At 43.5% G+C, this 21,300-nt stretch overlaps 1 protein-coding gene across 1 annotated transcript in view; it reads right to left on the reverse strand.

The window, feature by feature from the left end:
- Positions 1–836: 836 nt before the first annotated feature.
- LOC311134346 (inositol 1,4,5-trisphosphate-gated calcium channel ITPR1-like) overlaps positions 837–21,300 on the reverse strand; it is a 144,099-nt gene continuing 123,635 nt past the window's right edge. Inside the window, exons 56-60 of the mRNA XM_084167995.1 lie at positions 16,671–16,804; positions 13,080–13,245; positions 6,504–6,664; positions 5,367–5,528; positions 837–4,366 (exon numbers count right to left, since the gene is read on the reverse strand). Coding sequence (XP_084024121.1) covers positions 4,280–4,366; positions 5,367–5,528; positions 6,504–6,664; positions 13,080–13,245; positions 16,671–16,804 — 710 coding nt within the window. The 3' untranslated portion in view covers positions 837–4,279. The remainder of the gene's footprint in view (positions 4,367–5,366; positions 5,529–6,503; positions 6,665–13,079; positions 13,246–16,670; positions 16,805–21,300) is intronic.

Genomic DNA, 21,300 nt, shown 5'->3' on the forward strand with positions numbered 1-21,300 from the left:
AAGGAATACCTGGAATAGTATAAAGTTATCCTTCTACCCCCCCCCCTCCCCCACAAAAAAAAAAAAAAGTGGTTGTCTCACTGGCTATCATAAGTTGAATGCACCAATTTGTAAGCCGCTCTGGATAAGAGTGTCTGCTAAATGATGTAAATGTAAAAATGTTCCAGTGAGAAAAAGGAGATTCTCATGTTTCAAACCTTTCTTCCCTCATCTGTATTCATTTATAGCTTTTTTTATATAGCTTTTTTATTTGTGTTAGAGTGGGACTGTTGGAGAGCCTCGAGAGGAGATTTCACACTGTCTGGTGGCATTCCCCTGCTTCCTGTGTGTCAGACGATTCATTCAGCTCCAGCTGCAGTGGGCAGCACCCTGCATGAATGGCTCTACTCTAGTCATAAGTGGAAAACCAGTCAAGTGCATCACATGATACACATTTAACAGCACACATCATTCTGGCCCGTGGCCATTGGTGACGCCTCATTCACTTCTAATTAGTGGGGAGGAATCACCTCCTATACAAGCTTCATCCCAATGCATCTTCATCTATTAAAAGCTGATGTATGTGCTATAGTATGTAATCTAAAATGCTTATGTTAGAGGGGTTTTTCCATCCATGTCATCTGACCAAGGCAAACTCTGGGACCTAGTTATAGGCCCAGAGTTTTCCCTTGTCAGATCAAGTGTTCAGGAAAAACTCCTGACTTATAAAGTAAAAAGACTAATGGACCATATTGATCCTTGGGGGACACCAATCATTTGATTCTGATATACTGATTCTGTGTATAACACATCACAATTATTCTCTCTGTGATGTTACATCCCATACAGTCAGAGGGTGATTTTTCCCACATATCTTTATTAAATAGACTTGAAGAATGGAATGTACATTTCAGACAGCATGTTTTATATAGTAGTATCAAAGGTTTAAATGAGACTTTGGTCAAACAGCACTCCAAATCTTTTATATTAGTACTCTGTGGATTTCTTTACATAAACACTGCAATCAAACCAGGACACCTCTCTTCACGGAAGGCCCTTCACAAAACAAAGTGACAAGTAAACTTAAGAAACATTCATTCATGTGCTACAAGCAATAATAACATAATAATCAGTGCTGAGAGATTAGATACCAGAAATTGATGAAAATATAAGATTGTCAGAATGTAATTCAGTGCCAACATATCAAAACAAGGATTTATTTTATTTCACTTAGGTGTTTAGTGTGTTCCCAATGTATGACATAAGCAATACCAAAGCAATACCAATGTGGTGACTTCTTCAGTGTGACTCCTTGTTGGCTTTTCTCCTTCTACACCCTCCCTCATAGTGCTCACATACATATCAGTGCTCACAAGAACCATCTACAGGGGACATACGCAGTCCAAACAGGCAAATATGCTACAGGAACCAGAGGATATGACATCACAAATATACGACCTCAAACAGATAACCTCAGGTCCTCATCCTAAAAGCTTCCTGTAATGATCAGATACCTTCAAATCTGAATATAAGAAAATAACATTTTACATTTACATTTTAGTCATTTAGCAGACGCTCTTATCCAGAGCGACTTACAGTTAGTGAATACATATTTTTTTAATACCGGCCCCCCGTGGGAATCGAACCCACAACCCTGGCATTGCAAACGCCATGCTCTATCAACTGAGCTACATCCCTGCCGGCCATTCCCTCCCCTACCCTGGACGACGCTGGGCCAATTGTGCGCCGCCCATGAGTCTCCCGGTCGCGGCCATATATAGTATGGTTTATATGCACACAAACCCATATGTGTTTGAAACCCAACACTGCTGGCTTTAGCATGATACCCATGCTGTGCATATGGACTTTTGGGTTGAGTTTTCTTTTGACAAAAATACTGTATATATTGTCTCATTTGTGGGACATCATTGGTCTAAAAATCTTGAAAGAAGTCTTAAAGGTGGTCACAATTCTATTCCGCCATTGAAATACAGCGCCTTCAGAAAGTGTTCAGACACCTCAACTTTTCCCCCATTTTGTGGTGTTACAGCTGGAATTGAAAATGGATTACATTTAGATTTTTGGTCACTGGCCTACACACAATACCCCATAATGTTAAAGTAGAATTATGTTTTTCGAAAGTTTTGCAAATTTATAAAAAATGAAAAGCTGAAATGTCTTGAGTCAATAAGTTACCAACCCCTTTGTTATGGCAAGCCTAAATAACTTCAGGAGTAAAAATGTGCTTAACAAGTCACATAATAAGTTGCATGGACTCACTGTGTGCAATAATAGTGTTTAACATGATTTTTGAATGACTTCCTCATCTCTGTACCCCACACATATAATTATCTGTAAGGTCCCTCAGTCGAGCTGTGAATTTCAAACACAGATTCAACCACAAAGCAGGGAGTTTTTCCAATGCCTCGCAAAGAAGGGCACCTACTGGTAGATGGGTACAAATAAAAAGTAGACATTGAATATCCATTTAAGCATGGTGAAGTTATTAATTACACTTTGGATGGTCTATCAATACAGCCAGTCACTACAAATATACAGACATCCTTCCTAACTCAGTTGCCAGAGAGGAAGGAAACCACTCAGGGATTTCACCATGAGGCCAATGGTGACTTTAAAACAGTTAAAGAGTTTAATGGCTGTGATAGGAGAAAACTGAGGACGGATCAACAAATTGTAGTTACTCCGCAATAATAACCCAATTGACACAGTGAAAAGGAAGCCTGTACAGAATACAAATATTCAAAAACATGCATCCTGTTTGCAACAAGGCACTAAAGTAATACTGCAAAAAAATTGGCAAAGCAATTCACTTTTTGTCCTGAATACAAAGTTATGTTGGGTGCAAATCCAATACAACACATTACTGAGTACCACTCTCCATATTTTCAAGCATAGTGGTGGCTGCATGATGTTATGGGTATGCTTGTAATCGTTAATGATTGTGGAGTTTTTCAGGATAAAAAATAAATGGAATGGAGCTAAGCACAGGTAAAATCCTAAAGGAAAACCTGGTTCAGTCTGCTTTCCACCAGACAAATCTACACTGGAGTTGCTTACTAAGAAGACAGTGAATGTCCCTGATTGGCCGAGTTACTGTTTTGACTTAAATGTACTTAAAAATCTATGGCAAGACCTGAAAATGGTTGTCTTGCAATTATCAACAACCAATTTGATAGATCTTGAATTTTTTTTAGAAGAATAACTGGCAAACGTTGCACAATCCGGGTGTGGATAGCTCTTAAGAGACTTACCCAGAAATACTTATAGCTGTAATTGCTGCCAAAGGTGCTTCAACAAAGTATTGACTCAGGGCTGTGAATACTTATGTAAATGACATATTTCTGTATTTCATTTTCAATACATTTGCTAAAATGTCTAAAATCATGTTTTCACTTTGTCATAATGGGATATTGTGTGTAGATGGGTAAGAAAAACAATCCATTTAGAATTCAGGCTGTAACACAACAAAATGTGGAATAAGTCAAGGGGTATGAATACTTTCTGAAGGCACTGTATATAAATAAAATAAAATAACAAACCCATCTAAAAAAACTCATACCATCTCCCTCAGACATTATGTACAGATTAAACATCTTTGTGGTTGCATTTCGTAAAGTATTCATATTGCACCTCGTACAAAAATAAGATATGAAATACTGTTTGCCAGGTTACAAATACAAAACAAGAGGAAAGCGTCCAACACGAGTGTCCCATGTCTCTCAAGAGTCCTGTGTTGCAATTGGCTGAGACTTCAAGTTCGCCAAATACATCGAGACCAATGGGGGAGTAGAACCTTTGTCACCCATTCAAAGTGGTAAGGAAGATGGACAAGGCATTAAAGGTAGTAAGACAACCTAAGGCATTTTCACTTCAGTACTTTTTACAACCTAAACTTACATGACTGGTTCCTTCTTCTCAAGTCCAGGGGCACTTTGTGCACACCATACATTCCCCATCCACCCACTCAAACTCATGTGCACAGTAAATAGTCAGACACACTCATGTACACTACATGCATAAGCCCCTAGTTTCATAAACACTAAGTGTTCATTAAGGCATTCTACACACATTCACACATAAATCCCTTCATACTGGACATACTCACTCTCTAAAGGCCATGAGTTAGGCACACTACTACTGAACATACACACTTTGGCATACTCCTGTACACTACATTGACTGTCTGAAGAACGCACTGTAAGGTCAGCCTCTCCATGTGAGTGGTCCTGGGTTAGGGTCCTGGGAGGAGGAGGAAGAGGTACCCACCCCACGGTCCCCCTCAGGCTGGCTGCTGGGGATTGACGTTCATGTGAGGGGGGTGGCCCAGGAGTCCAATCCTCTGCTTTTGTTTCCTCTGCTCTGTCATCTGCCGAGGGGGGGGGGGGGGGGGGGGGGGGTAGTGTTGATCTCAACCTCAAATAAACACGTAGTACACACCCAATAACAAACACATGGAGAAGCGCACAAACATGCAGACTACACAGTGCACACCTACTGATAAAAACACTGAGACCCAAGTTTCCTGTGGCGAGCTTTGACATAGACTATTGTTAACCCTGTGAACGCATGAACTGCCAGCCCCTTCCTCCACACACAATCCAGCTTCCGTATATTTCTCAACAACTCTGTGAACCCACCCTGGGCCCACCCCACCCCACCCATCACAGCCAACCCCAACCCCACAAACCTTTCTCCACAACCACTCAACAGCCCAGAGCAGTGAGAGAATCTCACATACCTTCTGCTCAATTCAAAATGGCCCCTAGCTCCTACTCATAGGCACTTAATAATAAAAAAGGATTGGATCAGTTTAAAGTGTAGGAAATAGGAGTTTTTACTCTCCTAAGTAACAACACAGTGTGGTCAAAGTCTTAGTAACTTAGTTTTAGTCACAGTCTGGTTACCTATACCTCCAACAAAATATGTTTATTAGTGTTTCTTTTTTTTTTTTACATTTAGTTTAGAAAATATATATCTTTGGGACTACCCGCAATGCACTATTGTCAATGTTGTATGGAGAACTTACCGAGTTCGTATGCTAACTCGAGCTGGCTAACATTAGCCACTAGCCATGCTAGCATGTAATTACATTCCAGACCGAGTGTTGGCGGTGATGAACTACAATCCATCAATCACTTCAGTTTCAGCACCGGCAGGCTCTTGGTGCCTTCTTGCCTCGAGCTCAGTAAGCAAGAGTAAATCGCTCCATCTTGCCTTCTAATAGGCTAGGTGGAATTTATCCCGTATTGCTTTTCACCAATCCAATCATCTCAGAACTACATGAGTGCCTTGCCAATTAGCTGTTGGGAGCCAAGGTGTGATTTGACAGACATCTGTCTGTATATGTCTGTGCAGATGAGACTCACCTGCTCCTTGAGCTCCATGAGCTGTCCAGACAGATTGCACACCAGCCTCATGGCCGACTCCAGCTTCTCCTGCAGGTTTCTGATCTCGTTCTGCTCGCCTTCCGCGTCACTGCTCACCAGCGACATCGCACGCATCCGCGGGAACCAGTCCAGATTGTGCTCCTGTAAATAAGATAAAATAAATGTATCTTAATTGACTTGCCTGGGTAAATAAAGGAAGATCAGACAGAAACATACAGACATCCAATGGCTTTGAGGATATCAAAGAAAAACATAATCAGCAAAGAAACTCTGAACACTGCGAGTGATTTATGCTCCAAAGTCTGTTTATTTGCATGGAACATAAGAAAAAGGCATTGAAACATAAGAATAAGGCTGGGGGTTGTTAGCGTCCTCCCTTGTATTTGTGTTACTAGGACACCAAACTGCACAGACCAGTATGATGACATGATTGCTACCAAAATAACAAGGCCGAACAGCAAAAACTAAGACTCTTTAAGAGATGCCTCTACTGGCATCTCAGGTCTATCATAGTGGAATACAAAAATGAAACCTATTCCCTTTTCAAGTGCTATCATTGTGCCTCGTATCACAGCTTAATCTGGTTTAAGGTTTGACAACAGTTCATGTTCTGTCTTGTCCCTCTGCCTTTCTGTGTGTCTCATCCAGTGAGATCACAGGGTGTATGTCTCATCCAGTTCGTTTGTCATTCAGTTGGTCAGTGACATTCAGTGTGTACGTGCTATCTCTGTCAGTTGAGGGCGGAAGGGCAAATAGCTATGTTGAGGTGTGTGTGTGTGCGTGTCACATTCTCCCCTCTGACTCACTACACACAACGTACATACAGGCAGCAAAGGTCAGCAGCTAGTTAAGGGATTTACCATAACAAACAAACAGCAACTCTATGGCCCTATATGCACCCTACAAACCTCAGTCTACCCCCAGGACAGGATGTAGTGTACCCTATGCAATCATGTAGTGTACCCTATGCACTCATTTCAGTGGGTACTGGGGACGGCCTGGGCATTTGCTGTATCACATTACCTATTAGACATTGTGGTCTGACATGGGGAAATGTTACCCATTTAACTGTAACACAAGGCCAGAGCCAGCTCAGGCTTGGTGTGTGTGCGTCACCTTGATCATCTCAGCGACGTAGCTCTCAGGGCCGGTGTACTCTGTGGAGTCCTTCACCTTGACCAGCACTATGAAGAACAGGTAGTGCCACATGTTGTGCTCCTCCTTGATGTGCTCCTCAAACGTCACCGTCTTGTTGTCAAACTTGTCTCTCTCCAGACCTGTGAGGAAATCAAAACGCGCGCACACACACACACACGGTTAGGATTGCTGGTAATTAGGACAGGGGTCATAGTGAATACTAGGGGTATTGTTAAGGGATCTAGGTTCAACTAGGAGTTCGGGGTTACAATAGAGAGCGTAAATCAATTCACGGAGGGTAAGCCACTTCTGACCCTGTGATATGGCGTGGTGTTTAATGAGCATCTGGCAGAAGCATTTGACAATTCCTGTGAACAAAGTCCATCTTTCAATCTAATGACTAAACAACATTAGTCTTCCTGGATAGACTGGCCAAATTTCCGTAATCTCCAAAATATGAAAATTGCCATGTGAATTTGGGGAATGTGCAGAAAGTGTGGTCATTTTGGATTTGATCTATCTAGGCAAGGGGTGTCAAATGTTTTGTATATTTCCCTGTAGGAATGGACATTTTAGATTTTTTTTTACTGTTCTAGTCCTCGCATGATTTTTTCCCAAGTACTCGGATAAAAAAAAAAAAAAAAAAAATTGAACACAAAGATAAAGTGCATGTTTCTATATGCCAACAGTGCGCAACAAGTCCTAATTTATCATAACCATTACAGATAACGAATCGGCCCATATATATATATATTCAGTCAATAAAAAAACAAGTTCCATTTAAGACTAATTTATTGAAACCGTAATGTCAACTGGTTATATTATATCGTGGAACACAATCTTCAAAAAGGCAGTAACCTCAGCAGTGGCGCTTGCTTGTAGAAGCCTATGTCTGTGCAGTGGCATAGCCCTTTGTTAATTTAACAGACAAGATGCTATTATTTCCCAAGCCCTTATCACAGTCAAGACCAGTGGCGTGTATTCATTGATGCCAAGGGAAGCCAGGCATCCCCAAAAACTTTACCAAGAAAAAAAAAAACATTCAATAATTTATCTTTTGTCTCTCTGTGTTTCATAATTTTCCTTCAATTTGCAGGAGGCTGAATGTATCTCACCAGAGAATGCATCCGAGCGAAACAGCGCCCCTCTGTCTCTGTTTGTGTAGGCCATCTATCTGATGCTGTATGGTCCAAAAGAGTATGACATTGTTGCCGCCCCTAGCATTGAATGCAAGGGAAGCCAGCGAGCATCTAGCTTCCCTTGATAAAAACTATATAAAATAATAGCCAATCAGCGTTGAGCTAAACAGAGTGAGCTCAACTGTGAATGGTCCTGGCACATAAAAAAAAAATGTCAAGGGAAGCCAGTTTGGATTCTGCTCCACTCCGATCACATCGCATCGAGAGCATATGTCATTGACAGAAACTCGTTGTGCATCTCGTTGTGTTGTTGTCCTCCGGTGGCTAGCTAGCTAAAATTGGTCCTTTCCAAAACTAGCCATGGATGGAGATAGGGATTTGGACTTGTGGTTTTACTTAATTCTCCGTACTGTGCAATGATTATAATGGCGATTCTGATCCAACCATAAATTCATACATTGTGCCCCTGGTCTGAGAGGATGGAAGTTCAACATGTAGAAGGCTAATGTTAACTAGCTAACGTTGCCCATGAAAGGAAGTTAGGTTAGCGAGCAAACATTTTAGCCAGGTAGCCTAGGACAACAAAAAATAAAAGCGTGTACTTGACATGAAAGAGAGGAGGATGGCATTGGCGTTTCTCTACAAGTAGGGTGAGTCAACGCACAGCTACTGGTCAAGACACACCTACAGTGGGGAGAACAAGTATTTGATACACTGCCGATTTTGCAGGTTTTCCTACTTACAAAGCATGTAGAGGTCTGTAATTTTTATCATAGGTACACTTCAACTGTGAGAGACGGAATCTAAAACAAAAATCCAGAAAATCACATTGTATGATTTTTAAGTAATTCATTTGCATTTTATTGCATTACATAAGTATTTGATACATCAGAACTTAATATTTGGTACAGAAACCTTATTTTGCAATTACAGAGATCATACGTTTCCTGTAGGTCTTGACCAGGTTTGCACACACTGCAGCAGGGATTTTGTCCCACTCCTCCATACAGACCTTCTCCAGATCCTTCAGGTTTCGGGGCTGTCGCTGGGCAATACGGACTTTCAGCTCCCTCCAAAGATTTTCTATTGGGTTCAGGTCTGGAGACTGGCTAGGCCACTCCAGGACCTTGAAATGCTTCTTACGAAGCCACTCCTTCGTTGCCCGGGCGGTGTGTTTGGGATCATTGTCATGCTGAAAGACCCAGCCACGTTTCATCTTCAATGCCCTTGCTGATGGAAGGAGGTTTTCACTCAAAATCTCACGATACATGGCCCCATTCATTCTTTCCTTTACACAGATCAGTCGTCCTGGTCCCTTTGCAGAAAAACAGCCCCAAAGCATGATGTTTCCACCCCCATGCTTCACAGTAGGTATGGTGTTCTTTGGATGCAACTCAGCATTCTTTGTCCTCCAAACACGACGAGTTGAGTTTTTACCAAAAAGTTATATTTTGGTTTCATCGGACCATATGACATTCTCCCAATCCTCTTCTGGATCATCCAAATGCACTCTAGCAAACTTCAGACGGGCCTGGACATGTACTGGCTTAAGCAGGGGGACACGTCTGGCACTGCAGGATTTGAGTCCCTGGCGGCGTAGTGTGTTACTGATGGTAGGCTTTGTTACTTTGGTCCCAGCTCTCTGCAGGTCATTCACTAGGTCCCCCCGTGTGGTTCTGGGATTTTTGCTCACCGTTCTTGTGATCATTTTGACCCCACGGGGTGAGATCTTGCGTGGAGCCCCAGATCGAGGGAGATTATCAGTGGTCTTGTATGTCTTCCATTTCCTAATAATTGCTCCCACAGTTGATTTCTTCAAACCAAGCTGCTTACCTATTGCAGATTCAGTCTTCCCAGCCTGGTGCAGGTCTACAATTTTGTTTCTGGTGTCCTTTGACAGCTCTTTGATCTTGGCCATAGTGGAGTTTGGAGTGTGACTGTTTGAGGTTGTGGACAGGTGTCTTTTATACTGATAACAAGTTCAAACAGGTGCCATTAATACAGGTAACGACTGGAGGACAGAGGAGCCTCTTAAAGAAGAAGTTACAGGTCTGTGAGAGCCAGAAATCTTGCTTGTTTGTAGGTGACCAAATACTTATTTTCCACCATAATTTGCAAATAAATTCATTAAAAATCCTACAATGTCATTTTCTGGAGAAAAAAAATCTCAATTTGTCTGTCATAGTTGACGTGTACCTATGATGAAAATTACAGGCCTCTCTCATCTTTTTAAGTGGGAGAACTTGCACAATTGGTGGCGACTAAATACTTTTTTCCCCCACTGTATATCATTTATAAGTGATAGGCTAATATTGTCAACCATCAGACTATTACATTTACATCATTTAGCAGACACTCTTATCCAGAGCGACTTACAAATTCTTGAGTTAATCTTGTCTTTACATACTGTATTCTCTCTGCCGCCACACGGCAAGTGGTACCGAAGCGCCAAGTCTGGGACAAAAGGCTCCTGAACAGCTTTTACCCTCAAGGCATAAGACTGCTTAAGAGTTAATCAAATGGCTACCTGGACTATTTGCATTGACCCCCTTTTTTTGACTGACATTCTTGCACTGGTTCTATGCACACTCACTGAACTCTACCCACACACTCACACATACTAACACTCCAACACACACACAGACGCCACATTCATAGACACACTTTCACACTTCACATATGCTGCTACTACTCTGTTTATTATATATCCTGATTGCCTAGTCACTTTTACCCCTACCTACATGTACATAATTACTTCAATTACCTCGTATCCCTGCACATTGACTCGGTACCGGTACTCCTTGTACAGTACTGTAAATAGACTTGTTATTGTTATTTTATTGTATTACTATTTCCTTTCTTTCTTTCTTTTCTTACCTTTCAACTCTGAATTGATGGGAAAGGGTTCGTAAGTAAGCATTTTACGGTAAAGTCTACACCTATTCGGCGCATGTGACATATACAATTTGATTAGATTTTTCTTTTTTTGGGGGGGGGATAAACCGACACCCCTGATCTAGGCCAAAATCCTCAGACGGAGGAGCTACTATGGTACCTGTATTGTCATTAAAGTAATGAATGGGAATGCTATTATATATTTTCCGAATACTGTGCATTCGGAAAATATTCAGATGCCTTAATTTTTCCCACATTTTGTTACGTTACAGCCTTATTCTAAAATTGATTAAATTAAATGTTTCCCTCATCAATCTACACACAATACTCCATAATGACAATTTTTAGAAATTGTTGCAAATGTATTACAGATAAAAAACAGAAATACCTTATTTACATAAGTATTCAGACCCTTTGCTATGAGACTTAATATTGAGCTCATGTGCATCCTGTTTCCATTTATCATCCTTGAGATGTTTTTACAACTGGATTGGAGTACACCTGTGGTAAATTCAATTGATTGGACATGATTTGGAAAGGCACACACCTGTCTATATAAGGTCCCACAGTTGACAGTGCATGTCAGAGCAAAAACCAAGCCATGAGGTCGAAGGAATTGTCCGTAGAGCTACGAGACAGGATTGTGTCGAAGCACAGATCTGGGGAAGGGTACCAAAACATTTCTGCAGCATTGAAGGTCCCCAAGAACACACTGGCCTCCATCAATCTTAAATGGAAGACGTTTGGAACCACCAAGACTCTTCCTAGAGCTGGCTGAACCTTCCAGAAGGTTCTCTGCAGCACTCCACCAATCAGGCCTTTATGGTAGATTGGCCAGACGGAAGCCACTCCTCAGTAAAAGGCACGACAGCCCGTTGGAGTTTGCCAAAAGGCACCTAAAGGACTCAGACCATGAGAAACAAGATTATCAGGTCTGATGAAACCAAGAGTGCACTCTTTGGCCTGAATGACAAGTGCCACGTCTGGAGGAAACCAGGCACCGCTCATCACCTGTCCAATACTATCCCTACGGTGAAGCATGGAGGTGGCAGCATCATGCTGTGGGGATGTTTTCCAGCAGCAGGGACTGGGAGACTAGTCAGGGTCAAGGGAAAGATGAACGGAGCAGATACAGAGAGATCCTTGATGAAAACCTGCTCCAGAGTGCTCAGGACCTCAGACTGGGAAGAAGGTTCACCTTCCAACAGGACAAAGACCCTAAGCACACAGCCAAGACAACGCAGGAGAGGCTTCGGGACAAGTCTCAATGTCCTTGAGTGGCCCAGCCAGAGCCCGAATTTGAACCCGATTGAACATCTCTGGAGAGACCTGAAAATAGCTGTGCAGCAATGCTCCCCATCCAACCTGACAGAGCATGAGATGATCTGCATAGAAGAATGGGAGAAACTCCCCAAATACAGGTGTGCCAAGCTTGTGGCGTCAAACCCAAGAAGACTCAAGGCTGTATTCGCTGCTAAAGGTGCTTCAACAAAGTAATGAGTAAAGGGTCTGAATACTTATGTAAATGTGATATTCTAAAAACCTGTTTTTGCTTTGTCATTATGGGGTATTGTGTGTAGATTGATGAGGAAAAACAACAATTTAATCCATTTTAGAATAAGGCTGTAACGTAACAAAATGTGGAAAAAGTCAAGGGGTCTGAATACTTTCCGAAGGCACTGGAAGAGGCACAAAAGGCAATACTTTTACTGAGGAGGGGCTTAGAGGAGGACCGAGTCAATGGCTTTAGGAACCATCTCTCTCTCTGTGATGGGAGACAATCCCTCTAATCTCGCTCCCATCTCCTCTGCCTCAGTTCCCCCCGGAAACCATGACGATGGTGCCATGCCGTGCCACCGCCACCCCCCCCCCCCCCCGAATCAGGCCTTATCTAATGTGTGTGAGTCATAGACCACCTCCACACACATACAGCTCAGCCCGGCAACAGACCAGGGCCCATGTTCACAAAAAGTCTAATGGTTGGAGTGCTAATCTAGGACCCCCCCCCCACCCCACCTCCTATTCAATATGATTTAAAAGGGAAAACTGATCCTAGATCCTACTATGTGAGTACAGGCCCTGGACTAATTCCATCTGCTGCACACTGTGCCCCACTACCTGACTGGCTGAGAGAGAAGAAAGGAGTGCTGGGCAGGCAGGAAGCCTCCATGACTCTGTTCTAGAGAAAAAGGGAGGAAAGAGAGATACTGTATAGGGAAGAAAGAGGGAAGGACGGCAGTAAACTAACATTCATAGAGGAAGGTCAAGCTAAGGACTAGTGCTTACTCATGTGTGCACTACCTACATACTCCTGTCATACTCAGGACTTACTCATGAGGTGACCCCCATCCAGACTAAACCATGAGATTATCTTGTAAAATAGAACAAACCTACATTGATATGCCAGTGTTCTACTAAGCAACTGAAAACTGAAACTATTCAGACTACATGGCTACCCCATTAAAGTGACTAGTAGTTATGTTATTTTCAGGCTAGAGACAGGGCAGCTATGTCTTCTCACCGCATATGAAGCAGGTGGTCTTCAGGACCTCTTCCTTCTTCTGTTTCTCACTCCTCAGGTCAGCAAAGGTGTCGATGATGACTCCGAAGATAAGGTTGAGGACAATGATGATGACCATGAAGAAGAAGAGCAGGTCGTAGATCACCCTGGCCGCAAACAGAGGCTCCTACAAAGAGAGAAAGGGGGGATTGGAGGGAGAGGAGTGGTTATAATTTACAACACATTATATAGCATTATAAACTCCAGATCACAACATATACAGTACTGTATCACACTATAGCCATTATTGTTGGTACTTTGAGTAGAAAGTGACACAGTGCGGTCTACAGACTAAACCAGGGATGAGCAACAGGTTTTTGGTCCAGCCCACCACTAACAGCTCAACCTATAAACTTATTTAACCAATAAAATAATCAAGGTCCATTTAAATCAATGTAAAGCAGTATTAGTTGATTTAGGTGTGTAAGTACTGGACTGGACACACTGTGACCCTTCAGGATGGAGTTTCCCACCTGTGGATTAAACACATATAACATTTAAAACAATAACATACAACATATGTAAAACAAAGAAATAACACGCAGAACATATAACACAATGACAATAAGGTCAGAGTAAAGCCAAATGTTAGACAGTGAAGGTGGGGCCCGGCCCTGTATCATATTGGGCTGACATATGATGAAGTGACCTGGGTCAGAGAGATAAGTGTGGGTTGTGTTTATTTGGGTACACAACTGAAATGTTTTTAAACATTCTGCAATGAAAGGTGGAAATGACCATCTCTTATTGGGCAGGTCCAGGTAGTCCCTCCCTGTTTCAGTCTGTTTCTTCCATTTGGTGACCATATTGAACACTGCCCTGGTTTTTACATAAAGGCAGAATGGGGGCCATTGGTTATGAGCAGGGGCTTAGCCTGACCGGCCATGAATCGTGTGTTGATGTGAAACATAAGAACACTGGTGCAAGAGGCCAGATGCCACACAGTTACGACCTCAAGAAACAGTTACGCAAACAGGCTGAAATGTTGGGCACCGTATACAGGCTCTTCTCTCATCCAGCACCTCTTTTTAACTGTAACAAGCATTTTACACCATAAACATTTTGCTCTCTGTCCTTGTACTCTTAGATTTAAGTGCTGCATTCGACACTGTTGGCCATGATGTCCTTCTGGACAGACTGGAGAAGGCCTCTCCGGTCCAGTTCTAAATTAGTTTAGGACCTATTTAACCGGTCACCCTTGGTGAATATAACTCAGAGAAAATACATATCACATGTGGCATTCCACAAACGTTCGATTTTGGGTCCGGTACTGTTCAGTTTATATAAAGTATGTTACCCCTTGAAAGCGTTATCAGAATGTACAGCATTGATTTTCACTGCTACGCAGCATTTCACCAGAGGATTTTAGCTCCACGGATAAATTATTAGAATGTATTAGTGATTTAAATACTTGGATGGCTCACAACTTCCTCCAGCTAAATCAAGACAAGACCGAGGTACTTATTGTTGGAGCCAAAGCAGAGAGAGAATCAAGCTGCACATTTTATTTCACGGGCAATAAATATAAAACACCAGGTAAAAAAACCTAGGTGTTGTTTTAGATTCTGAACTAAATTTTGAATCACATATTAGGAATGTGACCAAAATAGCTTTTACCACCTTAGGAACATTGCCAAGGTGCAGCCGTTTCGCTCTCAGGCTGATACAGAGAGACTCATCCATGCTTATATTACAAGCAGGCTTGACTACTGTAATGCTCTCCTGTCTGGTCTACCCAAGAAAGCCATTGGTCAACTGCAAAACATACAGAATGCTGCAGCACGGGTACTGACCAAGACCAGACGGAGAGCACACATTACACTGGTTTTACAGTCTCTGGTTAAAGTTTTATTTTATTTTTTAAAGTAAAAACAAAACTGTAATTCATATCAAATGTAGGCTACAGGTCAAATTACCTTCTAGGGAGGCGCCCAATGAGTGTACCGGTTTATGACAGGAGTAGACATTTCTCCATGATGCTCTATGTCATCATCTGTGGTCTGACTGGTAGTTTAGTGAAAACCTACACTACATGACCAAAAGTATGTGGACACCTGCTCGTCGAACATCTAATTTCAAAATCATGGGCATTAATATGGAGTTGGTCACCCTTTTGCTGCCATAACAGCCTCCACTCTTCTGGGAAGGCTTTCCACTAGATGTTGGAACATTGCTGCGGGGACTTGCTTCCATTCAGCCACAAGCGCATTAGTAAGGTCGGGCACTGATGTTGGGCGATTAGACCTGGTTCGCAGTCGGCGTTCCAATTAATCTCAAAGGTGTTCGATTGGGTTGAGGCCAGTCAAGTTCTTCCACACCGATCTCGACAAACCATTTCTGTATGGACCTCACTTTGTGCACGGGGGCATTGTCATGCTGAAACAAGAAAGGGCCTTCCCCAAACTGTTGCCCCATAGTTGGAAGCACAGAATCGTCTAGAATGTCATTGTATGCTGTAGCGTTAAGATTTCCCTTCACCGGAACTAAGGGGCCTAGCCCGAACCATGAAAAACAGCCCCAGACCGTTATTCCTCCTCCACCAAACTTTAGTTGGCACTTTGCATTCGGGCAGGTAGCGTTCTCCTGGCATCCGCTAAACCCAGATTTGTCCGTCGGACTGCCAGATGGTGAAGCGTGATTCATCACTCCAGAGAGCACATTTCCACTGCTCCAGAGTCCAATGGCGGCGAGCTTTATGCCACTCCAGCCAACGCTTGGTATTGCGCATGGTGATCTTAGTCTTGTGTGCGGCTGCTCGGCCATAGAAACCCATTCCATGAAGCTCCCGATGAACAGATATTGTGCTGACGTTGTTTCCAGAGGCAGTTTGGAACTCGGTAGTGAGTGTTGCAACAGAGGACAGACGATTTTTACGCGCATCAGCACTCAGCGGTCCCGTTCTGTGAGCTTGTGTGGTCTACCACTTAGCGGCTGAGCAGTTGTTGCTCCTATACGTTTCCACTTCACAATAACAGCACTTACAGTTGAACGGGGCAGCTCTATCAGGGCAGAAATGTTACTGACTTGTTGGAAAGGTGGCATCCTATGACGGTTCCACGTTGAAAGTCACTGAGCTCTTCAGTAAGGCCATTCTATTGCCAATGTTTCTCTATGGAGATTGCATGGCTGTGTGCTCGATTTTATCCACCTGTCAGCAACGGGTGTGGCTGAAATAGACGAATCCACTAATTGGAAGGAGTGTCCACATTATTTTGTATATATATAGCGTATTTCCAGACCTTATCAATTCCCACACAGGGAGGAGGCCAAACAGCTGGAAGGGGTTCTGAGGAAATTTTTTATTGCTATAAACATCAGCTCAACCCTACAGATGATACTGAACTCTATAGTTTAACTGGGCCTGACTGGGTCTGTATTCAGAAAACATCTCAAAGTAGGAGTGTTGGTCTAGGATCAGGTCCTCCCTCTTATTCATAATGATTTAAAAGGCAAAACTGTTGCTAGATCAGCACTCTTTCTCTGAGACACTTTATGAATAGGGGCTCTGTTCTCTCCAGTGTGGCTGGGTGGGGATCTGGTCTGTGTGTTTACCTCTTTGGAGGGCTTTCTCAGGACGTCTCCAACCCCCCCTCCACTCCTCAGGCCGTGGCTTAGCACAGTGACGATACACATGAGCAGAGAGTCACATGTACGCTCCTTGCCATCCTCCATGTCTTCTAACAAGTCTGAGGGAGAGGGACAGGTAGGAGGGTTAAGCACACCCAAACATTTAAATACTTTATTTGAATCCACAAATCACATTACATAAAGGATTCAAACATTTCAAAGGTATTGGATACAAGGACACTTAAGGATACAAAAAGCACCTTCTCCACACAGCTAGGCTGCCCATAAAGGCTGAAACAGAGCAGTAACTCACCAGTTGCTTTGCTTTAGTCTTAGACAGGCCTGCAATCTCAAATCAAATTGTATTTGTCACATGCGCCGAATACAACAAGTGTAGACCTTACAATGAAACGCTTACTTACAAGCCCTTAACCAACAATGCAGTTTTAAGAAAGAACACCAAAAAAATAATCACCAAAAAATACAATATAAAATAATACTAAATAAAAGTAACAAATAATTAAAGAGCAGCAGTAAAAATAACAACAGCGAGGCTATATACAGTGAGGGAAAAAAGTATTTGATCCCCTACTGATTTTGTACGTTTGCCCACTGACAAAGAAATGATCAGTCTATAATTTTAATGGTAGGTTTATTTGAACAGTGAGAGACAGCATAACAACAACAAAATCCAGAAAAACGCATGTCAAAAATGTTAGAAATTGATTTGCATTTTAATGAGGGAAATAAGTATTTGACCCCCTCTCAATCAGAAAGATTTCTGGCTCCCAGGTGTCTTTTATACAGGTAACGAGCTGAGATTAGTAGCACACTCTTAAAGGGAGTGCTCCTAATCTCAGTTTGTTACCTGTATAAAAGACACCTGTCCACAGAAGCAATCAATCAATAAGATTCCAAACTCTCCACCATGGCCAAGACCAAAGAGCTCTCCAAGGATGTCAGGGACAAGATTGTAGACCTACACAAGGCTGGAATGGGCTACAAGACCATCGCCAAGCAGCTTGGTGAGAAGGTGACAACAGTTGGTGCGATTATTCGCAAATGGAAGAAACACAAAATAACTGTCAATCTCCCTCGGCCTGGGGCTCCATGCAAGATCTCACCTCTTGGAGTTGCAATGATCATGAGAACAGTGAGGAATCAGTCCAGAACTACACGGGAGGATCTTGTCAATGATCTCAAGGCAGCTGGGACCATAGTCACCAAGAAAACAATTGGTAACACACTACGCCGTGAAGGACTGAAATCCTGCTAAGGGGACCGGACAACTTCACCGCATCAAAGGGACGATGGACGGGGCCATGTACCGTCAAATCTTGGGTGAGAACCTCCTTCCCTCAGCCAGGGCATTGAAAATGGGTCGTGGATGGGTATTCCAGCATGACAATGACCCAAAACACACGGCCAAGGCAACAAAGGAGTGGCTCAAGAAGAAGCACATTAAGGTCCTGGAGTGGCCTAGCCAGTCTCCAGACCTTAATCCCATAGAAAATCTGTGGAGGGAGCTGAAGGTTCGAGTTGCCAAACGTCAGCCTCGAAACCTTAATGACTTGGAGAAGATCTGCAAAGAGGAGTGGAACAAAATCCCTCCTGAGATGTGTGCAAACCTGGTGGCCAACTACAAGAAACGTCTGACCTCTGTGATTGCCAACAAGGGTTTTGCCACCAAGTACTAAGTCATGTTTTGCAGAGGGGTCAAATACTTATTTCCCTCATTAAAATGCAAATCAATTTATAACATTTTTGACATGCTTTTTTCAGGATTTTTTTGTTGTTATTCTGTCTCTCACTGTTCAAATAAACCTACCATTAAAATTATAGACTGATCATGTCTTTGTCAGTGGGCAAACGTACAAAATCAGCAGGGGATCAAATACTTTTTTCCCTCACTGTACAGGGGGTACCATTACAGAGTCAATGTGAATGGGCACCGGTTAGTCGAGGTAATTTAGGTAATATGCACATGTAGTTAGAGTTATTAAAGTGACTATGCATAGATAATAAACAGAGAGTAACAGCAGCGTAAAAGAGGGGGGGGGGGGGGGGGGAGGCAAATAGTCTGGGTAGCCATTTGATTAGATGTTCAGGAGTCTTATGGCTTGGGGTAGAAGCTGTTTAGAAGCCTCTTGGACCTAGACTTGGCGCTCCGGTACCGCGGTACCAGAGAGAACAGTCTGTGACTAGGGTGGCTGGAGTCTTTCAAAATTTTTAGGGCCTTCCTCTGACACCGACTGGTATAGAGGTCCTGGATGGCAGGAAGCTTGGCCCCAGTGATGTACTGGGCCATACACACTACCCTCTGTAGTGCCTTGCGGTCGGAGGCCGAGCAGTTGCCATACCAGGCAGTGATGCAACCAGTCAGGATGCTCTCGATGGTGCAGCTGTAGAACTTTGAGGATATGAGGACCCATGCCAGATCTTTTCAGTCTCCTGAGGGGGAATAGGCTTTGTCGTGACCTCTTCACGGCTGTCTTGGTGTCCTTGGACCATGTTAGTTTGTTGGTGATGTGGACACCAAGGAACTTGAAGCTCTCAACCTGCTCCACTGCAGCCCCGTCAATAAGAATGGGGGCGTGCTCTGTCCTCTTCTTTTTCCTGTAGTCCACAATCATCTCCTTTGTTTTGATCACGTTGAGGGAGAGGTTGTTGTCCTGGCACCACATGGCCAGATCTCTGACCTCCTCTCTATAGGCTGTCTCATCGTTGTCCGTGATCAGGCCTACCACTGTTGTGTCATTGGCAAACTTAACGATGGTGTTGGAGTCGTGCCTGGCCATTGCAGTCATGAGTGATCAGGGAGTACAGGAGGGGACTGAGCATATACCCCTGAGGGGCCCCCGTGTTGAGGATCAGAGTGGCGGATGTGTTGTTACCTACCCTTACCACCTGGGGGCTGCCCGTCAGGAAGTACAGGATCCAGTTGCAGATGGAGGTGTTTAGTCACAGGGTCCTTAGCTCAGTGATGAGCTCTGAGGGCACTATGGTGTTGAACGCTGAGCTGTAGTCAATGAATAGCATTCTCACATAGGTGTTCCTTTTGTCCAGGTGTGAAAGGGCAGTGTGGAGCGCAATAGAGATTGCATCATCTGTGGATCTGTTGGGGCGGTATGCAAATTGGAGTGGGTCTAGGGTTTCTGGGATAATGCTGTTGATGTGAGCCATGACCAGCCTTTCAAAGCACTTCATGGCTACAGATGTGAGTGCTACGGGTCGGTAGTCATTTAGGCAGGTTACCTTAGTGTTCTTGGGCACAGGGACTATGGGGTCTGCTTGAAACATGTTGGTATTACAGACTCATGTTGAAAATGTCAGTGAAGACACTTGCCAGTTGGTCAGCGCATGCTCGGAGTACACGTCCTGGTAATCCGGTCTTGTGAATGTTGACCCTTTTAAAGGTCTTACTCACATCGACTACAGAGAGCGTGATCACATAGTCATCCGGAACAGCTGATGCTCTCATGCATGTTTCAGTGTTACTTGCCTCGAAGCGAGCATAGAAGTAATTTAGCTTGTCTGGTAGGCTCGTGTCACTGGGCAGCTCGCAGCTGTGCTTCCCTTTGTAGTCTGTAATAGTTTGCAAGCCCTGCCAAATCCGACGAGCGTCGGAGCCGGTGTAGTACGATTCGATCTTAGTCCTGTATTGACGCTTTGCCTGTTTGATGGTTCGTCGGCGGGCATAGCAGGATTTCTTATAAGCTTCCGGGTTAGAGTCCCGCTCCTTGAAAGCGGCAGCTCTACCCTTTAGCTCAGTGCGGATGTTGCCTGTAATCCATGGCTTCTGGTTGGGGTATCTACGTACAGTCACTGTGGGGACGACATCATAGATGCACTTATTGATGAAGCCAGTGACTGATGTGGTGTACTCCTTAATGCCATCGGCAGAATCTCGGAACATATTCCAGTCTGTGCTAGCAAAAGAGTCCTGTAGCTTAGCATCTGCTTCATCTGACCACTTTTTTATTGACCGAGTCACTGGTGCTTCCTGCTTTAGTTTTTGCTTGTAAGCAGGAATCAGTGGATAGAATTCTGGTCAGATTTGCCAAATGGAGGGCGAGGGAGAGCTTTGTACGCGTCTCTGCTGTGGAGTAAAGGTGGTCTATAGTTGTTTTCCCTCTGGTTGCACATTTAACATGCTGGTAGAAATGAGGTAAAACAGATTTAAGTTTCCCTGCATTAAAGTCCCCGGCCACTAGGAGCGCCGTCTCTTGATGAGCGTTTTCCTGTTTGTTTATGGCCGTATACAGTTCATTGAGTGCGGTCTTAGTGCCAGCATCAGTTTGTGGTGGTAAATAGACAGCTACGAAGAATATAGATGAAAACTCTCTTGGTAGATAGTGTGGTCTACAGCTTATCATGAGATACTCTACCTCAGGCGAGCAAAACCTTGAGACTTCCTTAGATATCGTGCACCAGCTGTTGTTTACAAATATACATAGACCGCCACCCCTTGTCTTACCAGAGGCTGCTGTTCTATCCTGCCGATACAGTGTATAACCCGCCAGCTGTATGTTATTCATGTCTTCGTTCAGCCACGACGCTGTGAAACATAAGATATTACAGTTTTTAATGTCCCGTTGGTAGGATATTTGTGCCT

This window comes from Coregonus lavaretus, assembly GCF_964263955.1.
Source record: "Coregonus lavaretus genome assembly, chromosome: 8".
Classification (NCBI taxonomy): Eukaryota; Metazoa; Chordata; class Actinopteri; order Salmoniformes; family Salmonidae; genus Coregonus; species Coregonus lavaretus.